The sequence below is a fragment of the Sinocyclocheilus grahami genome, unplaced genomic scaffold, assembly GCF_001515645.1.
Source record: "Sinocyclocheilus grahami isolate Dianchi unplaced genomic scaffold, SAMN03320097.WGS_v1.1 scaffold76.1, whole genome shotgun sequence".
Taxonomy (NCBI): domain Eukaryota; kingdom Metazoa; phylum Chordata; class Actinopteri; order Cypriniformes; family Cyprinidae; genus Sinocyclocheilus; species Sinocyclocheilus grahami.
In genome coordinates this window covers 887158-894210 of record NW_015505255.1, presented here as the reverse complement: position 1 = coordinate 894210, position 7053 = coordinate 887158, and the positions used below count along the sequence as shown (strand labels likewise).

Here is a 7053-nt window from a genome sequence, read left to right as displayed (position 1 = left end):
TAAAGGGAATGAAGAGGAAGAAAATGGTGATGATGAAGACTGTGAAGAAGAGGAGGAAGATCTACGTAATGAAGATGGGCAGGGTGAGACAGAGAAGGAGGAGGAGGATCCCCTAATGGAGGCTGAGAGCCTGGGATTCAATGATGAAGTGGAATGTGATCCTGAGGAACAGGAAGTAGACCTCATTGCCTTCCTACAAACGTATCAACCTGAGGTAACCATCATCTCAAACAAGTCAGAGTCTCCCAAAGCTCAAGCCTCTGGGACTCTTAGAATGCGTCACAAGAAACAAAAGGTGAAGAAGTGACGAGCTTGTCAAAAAAACAATAGTCTTCTGTTCGAATACCCTCTAGTTCAACATACCTTACTGTGAATCTTTCTTGCTTCGCTTAAGGAAACAGTTTCTCTGTAACCATTTAGGCTTTTCTAAGATTTCATTAATCTGATTCCAAGAACAGCTAGAGAACATTTTAGAGTATGTTGTGTCAAAAATAGGCACTTTTAAGACCCTTTTTCCAAAGAAAATCTTTGCCAATAAAACATTTACAAACAGAAGTAGCTTTTTGTGAACATTATTTCATGAGCATTTAATTACTTTACCACAAATGCAATGATTTCATCTTAAATATTTGAGATTCGAAAATTCACGTTCAGATTTATTTATTTATTTTCAAATCTTGAGTACTGTATACAAACACTATATTGACCAATGTACACATTTTACAAAACAGTGTGACATAACAGTTATACATTATCACTTTAACACAAGACTGGTGAGGGTTTTTTTAAACAATAAAAAATAGCAGAAAAACACATTCAATTTCAGTGTTTTTAACCATTTAGCGTAAACCCAAAATGTTAGAGCATTACATAAAGTATAGAAAGTGCTGGAATGGTTTCGCAAGGCAGTTATTAACAAACTAATAACTTACACAGATTTCTTTGCAGTTTCGCTAAAGAATTTTATATATATATATATATATATTATTTTCTAAAAAAAAAAAAACATATTAAAAATATTTTTCTGGGGGAAAGATATGTTTCAGAACGTAATGTCTAAAGTCACAACATATCTATGACAAGAATAGTAACAAAAAAGGTAAGCCATTTGCATCACACTTCATGCCCTTATCTTGGAAGAAGAAAAGCTAACATTCTAAATATTACTTTTAACTTAAAATGCAGTTTTGTGCAATTACGAATGTTCTGTGTGATGGAAACAAACATGAATTTTTCACATTAAACCAAAGGGGCTCTCAGCAGGAAACACAATTATGATAGATTAATTTCTTAAAAACACATTCATTCAACATTAACGTTCTAGATTTTAGACAATGACACATTTTTTGAAGACTTTGCTGTGACATTTGACTGAAATAAAAAAATAGTAAGATCAAAATAAACTACAAATCATGCTAATGCATTATAGAGCAGATCTAGTCAATCTGTGTGGCCATCTGAAGACTTCTATAACACTTTAAAGAATAGTTTGGCTTTAAAGTACAGCAGGTTTTTGTATCAAGATTTTTTTTAAACTAAATTGCCACACTGATAATACAACTTCACTTATTTCCTTTCTTCATTAATCAGGAGCACTGTTTAGCAAAGAGAAGTGTACAAGCTATAGTACAATTAAAGATGATGATTTGAGTTTTGTGTAAGTTCCACTTGGACACTTTGTTTAATCCACATTTTCACAACTACCCTCATGCAGCAGATTTCATAGATGACTTGAACAAACTGTGTTGCTGAGTATGTTTACATGCACAGTTATAATCAAGCTTCAATCCCTTTATCAAGTTCTGGTCGTCAAACTTTGCAACATCTGACCAGTGCAATTTCAACTGGACTAAAGTGTTTCCATGACAAATTATTAATGTAGGCAGACAGAAATCAAATTTTTAAAAGTGCATGTAAACGTACTTACTCATTGTAGTGACTCTGCTCTGGAAAATCAGCTACTCCACAAGCAGGAAACTAAAGCTGATCTTTCTGGAAAGCTACAAGTCTAGTATACTGGAAAAATACAGGTTGTTTTCAAGAACAAAGACAGAAGCTTAAAAAGACCTGCATGACAAACAACACTGGCTGAAGAAAACTGTAGCATCTTACCAACTTCAAGCATCACAAGTGTTTCGTCCAAAGGCACGATATTTACAGCTTTCCACCATTAATCTCTAAATAAAGTGCTCAGTACATTCCCCTACAAATGTAGCGGGTCAGTATGAGATGATAATGTACTTACCCTGATATTGACCCTCACGTAAAATGACTTCGTACACACTTCTTCCACCATGTAGGACTTCAGGTGCTTTCACACTAGAGCTACTGGTGTGGACCTGGATATGGTAAACCATTCATTTTGGTTTGTTCTAATGATATAAAAGCCATTTTTGGATCTCATGTCCTCTTAAATCTGTATGCAAACCATCCAGGAGGACACAAAGTCATAATGATTACATCTATTTTGTGGAATTGTCACACATTCATCAGTTCAATTTTAGGAAATCCGCACCAAAAGCTCGAATGTGAAGGCACCTTGGTCAAGCTTTGTGCTTGAAGCACAGTGAATTACGGGGTAAGACACAATCAGCAAATGGTATGGAAATCTATAAATACATAAATAGTGGTTAAATATGTCAGACTGTCATACATTGTGAAGCATGAATTGATATGTTACATATTTAAATGGCATGATGAATGACACAAGTGACATGTATAACTGAAGAAATGTCACATATGAAAGTCATTTACAAAAGTCCATTAAATCAAATACCCAAACTGTTATATCACAGCTACATGTTATATTTCTTGTGAAAACTCATAATTGATTGGTTAGTGAACATTAATTCTTTTAGAATTATGACCATGGAAAAATTATTTTCGTTTTTAATCTTAGGGACAAAAGTACTACTGTAAAAGATCCTTCTTTTAACATTAGCAAAATGTTAGTTTTACCTTGACGGTTAAGTAAAGAAAGCGAGTAGGAGATTTTTGACTGTCGATTCAAATGAATGCATCCTCTTCTTATTAATCTTCCCAGTTTGAGCTTTGAAGTCTTTGTGCTTTCCCTCAACTGTGATGCCCTTTTTAAAAAAAAGCAGAAATGCCACTTTGCTCACGCACATTCACACAAGAAGACAAACTCGATACGCATTCATGCCTCCAAAGGAGGATCTTGAGAGAGGGACCCTGCTGCTTTGGAGTTCACTGCAGCCCTTTACTCAGTGATTGGGATTGTAAAGCAGTCTGGCTGGGTCCTTTTGAGCTTGTGGCTGGCAGAGAGAGATGAGTTACTCACAGGCTAGCTTGCTGTCAAAACTGGACAGAGCAATAGCAAACGCCTGCAGGGCACACATGGGGTAGTTGTAGTCCATTGTGAAGACGTCCTCTGCCACACGACCAAACTGCATCACAATGTAATCCGCTGCATACACGAAAGAGAGAATACAGGGATGAGAGTACAGACAAAACAAACTGTTTCTAAAATAAAATCCATCTCGAGTATGCAATATACAGTACATTCCATGTTTAGTGCCTAAAAAGTGTTTGAACAATTTTGGACACTAAAGTAACACTTTAATATGTCAGATTTTCATTGCATTACATGCAAAATATTTAACTAAGTGGCTTTGGCAAACAAATGATGCTAGAGCCTTTCTCAGAACTAACATAAATTTTCTAGGTCACTTTTTCTATTATTTCTAACCATCTGGTCTCAAGGTAATTTCAGATAGATGTATGATGTCAGTTCCCCTTGTGTTCGATGAGGGATAGCTCATCGAACATTTTGTCATCATTTACTCACCCTTATGTCATTCCTGTATGAGTTTCTTTCTTATGTTGAACATAAAAGATGATATTTTGAAGAATGCTGGTAATCAAACATTTGATGGTCCCAATTGACTTCCAAAGTACTTTTTTTCCGTACTATGGAAGTCAATGGGGACCAACAACTGTCTGATTATTCAAAACATTTCAAAATATATACAAACCCTATTCCAAAAAATTTGGGACACTGTAGAAATTGTGAATAAAAACAGAATGCAATGATGTGGAAGTTTCAAATTTCAATATTTTATTCAGAATACAACATAGATGACATATCAAATGTTTAAACTGAGAAAATGTATCATTTTAAGGGAAAAATAAGTTGATTTTAAATTTCATGGCATCAACACATCTCAAAAAAGTTGGGACAACAACTTTTTTGGAATTGGGTTTGTATATATATATATATATATATAATTTTTTTTTTTTATGTTCAACATAATAATTCAACTTATACAGGTTTATATAGGTTATAGGTTTACTTAAACAGGTAAATGATGACAAAATTTTCTATTCCTGTCACACTAGCAGAATAACCATTGGTTGTAGTTCATCAAAATAACATGTTCCACAATGTTTGACAATCAGACTTTTTGACTCTGTTTTGAACAAAATATTAATTGGTTTATATATTGAAAGTTAACAGACTTCATTTTGATTGAAAAGTGTTTTAATGCTACATTTCTTTTAAATAAATGGCACTTGTTTATATACACATTACTTAATGGACTATATTAAAATGAAAACTTTAATAATTTTACAAAATAATTGAATTAAAAGCAAAAAATCTAATGTTATATATCCATTTATATCCATATAAATAAAATGTTATACCAATATATATATTCCACTACAGATGGATTTTAATTCATTCACTACATTTAAACATTGATATTGTTCCGAAATAAAAAAATTTCCTTACACTCACAATGCAAACCAAATAGTACACAAAACTAAGATTTTGAACTTAGAACTCACGGTCATTGTCATGAATGATCTGAAAATTTTTGACAGATGCTTGGGTGACCCTGCCATGGAAGTTGAGCACATATGATTGCGTATCATCGTTCCACACAGGCGTCTTGTTGTGAAGCTCTATCACACTCTCAGTGCTTTTGTTCTGCCATCGAGCCAGTAGAGACTCATGCTCCTGCAAAACAACAGACAGATGTGGGATATTCATTGCCTCGTACTAATGTTTTACATAAGACATACATTATCTAGTATTTTACTGGTCATGTAACACAAATGACACAAGTAAATTAACAAACTGAAAAAAATTTATGTAAAAATGAGTTTAAAAACTTCAATATGATATCACATGCACATTTGAACAGCTTCTTCTTATTTTATTTTGAGAACTGCAATTACCCTTTTGATATTCTAGCTATGTATGCACAAACAGACCAACATGCTGCATTTACGCTATCCTAAACAGCCTTGCACTCACATTTCGAGGCCTTATGGAGACTCTTTCATGGTCCATGTTCATTCCAGGAATAATGACACTCATCTTTCGAGGCCCCTTGAACCCTAAAACATTAGTTTCCTGCACAACAGAACACAAACATCCGAATTACTCGCACATCAACTTACTGAAGAGGAATTCTTAGAAATCATTCATCTACACAAGCATTTCATTTCCTGTTTTTCATTCATCAGTGGTATTGCTATGTATTAAAACAACCAGCAGAGGTCAGGCTTGGCTCATCGTTGCTTGTGGCTTTAAGACTAGTGCCCTTAGGGCTGGGTGCTGGCTCTGTGGTGGCTCTGTGCTGGCCATTGACCAAGATCATGCTCACGAACTCACGTAGCAGATTGCGGCAAGCTCCTGTCGTAGATTCCCTGCTTCTAGGCTGGAGGTGGTCTTGACTGGGTTCACACCGCTGTCATATACCGTAAACTTGGTACCCATAAGGTTCGATCTGTGGGGATGACATCGGATGAAATTCATACAATGAAGTTTCCATCGTGGCACAGCGAAGGGATGAACCTCCCAAAGATTGTCAAGAATATGTTCAGGCCATAGCTATTTTACACCAAAATTATACAATTTTTGAGTAGCAATACGAAACATGGCATTTTAACATTTAATATAAAAAGTAGTTTTTAAACGTAATGAGATTCAGACATCAGCATGCACACAGTTGCTCTCTTCTCATATGAATGAGGACACTCTAGCACACAGGCAATGAACCCAATTACAGTTTTAAATAGGTTCAGCAGTGCACACATGCACACAAACTCATTAAAGGTCCCTCTAGAATGTTTAGAAAGAAACACATGCCTCTTGTCTGTAAGAACAGCATTGATTTAAGTTACGCTACCTTATGAAACACACAACACAATGAATCATTCTTAAGTATACCTCAGTTTGCCAATAAAGCTCTCGCCGCCTCGTGATAGGTCAGTAGGGTCGATGGAGATGAGGTAATTGGATGTTTTGCTCTTCTTTCTCTTCCTCCCGGCTAAAAGGAAAACCTAATGTATAACAGAATTTAATTGGTCGCCGAATAGCAGCACAAAACTGACATCAAAAACATCCAACAGAGATTGAGACATAAACAAACAATCAGAGACTGTGTTTCCATGTTTCCATAAACAACTATTATTAGAACACTAGCATTTTCACCAGCTAAAACAATGGTTTTAAGTCAGTTATTTCTATCTTTTGCTGTAGTATGTCAGTAGGGGCATTCATTTTGCCATTAACTGTAATAATCCAGTGAGATTTTTGTCTGACAGCAACCAGTGCTCCACACAGAGATCTGATCTCATCATCATCCAGTCTGTCTGGAATGACACGAAGAAACAGAGCAAACTAAAACAGACTAAATCCAGAAGAACTGTGGCAACGTCTCCAAGATGCTTCAAGAAGACTACCTGCAAAGCTACAGTACTGTTAAAAGTTTTAGCTATTAACTAAATTAAATCAAAGTTTAGTGTGACCATCCTTTGCGTTTAAAGCAGCTTTTGCCCTATAGGTGCACTTGCACATAGATTCTCAGGTAGCTTTGCAGGGAGGTCTCTTGAAGCATTTTGGAGACGTTGCCACAGTTCTTCTGGATTTAGTCTGTCTAAATCCTGTTTCTTCAGATCACTCTCCAAAAAATCTCACTAGATTATTACAATTAATGGCAAAATGAATGTTAGGAAACATAAACTGATATTTCCTTCTGACACACTACAGCAAAAGATAGAAATAACTGACTTAAAACCATT

At 35.3% G+C, this 7053-nt stretch overlaps 1 protein-coding gene across 1 annotated transcript in view; it reads right to left on the bottom strand.

Annotated features, from left to right (window-relative positions):
• Window positions 1-2660: 2660 nt before the first annotated feature.
• Window positions 2661-7053, bottom strand: part of tub (TUB bipartite transcription factor) — a 128981-nt gene continuing 124588 nt past the window's right edge. The window contains exon 12 of the mRNA XM_016273138.1: window positions 2661-3427. Within this exon, the coding sequence (XP_016128624.1) occupies window positions 3294-3427 (134 nt within the window). The 3' untranslated portion in view covers window positions 2661-3293. The remainder of the gene's footprint in view (window positions 3428-7053) is intronic.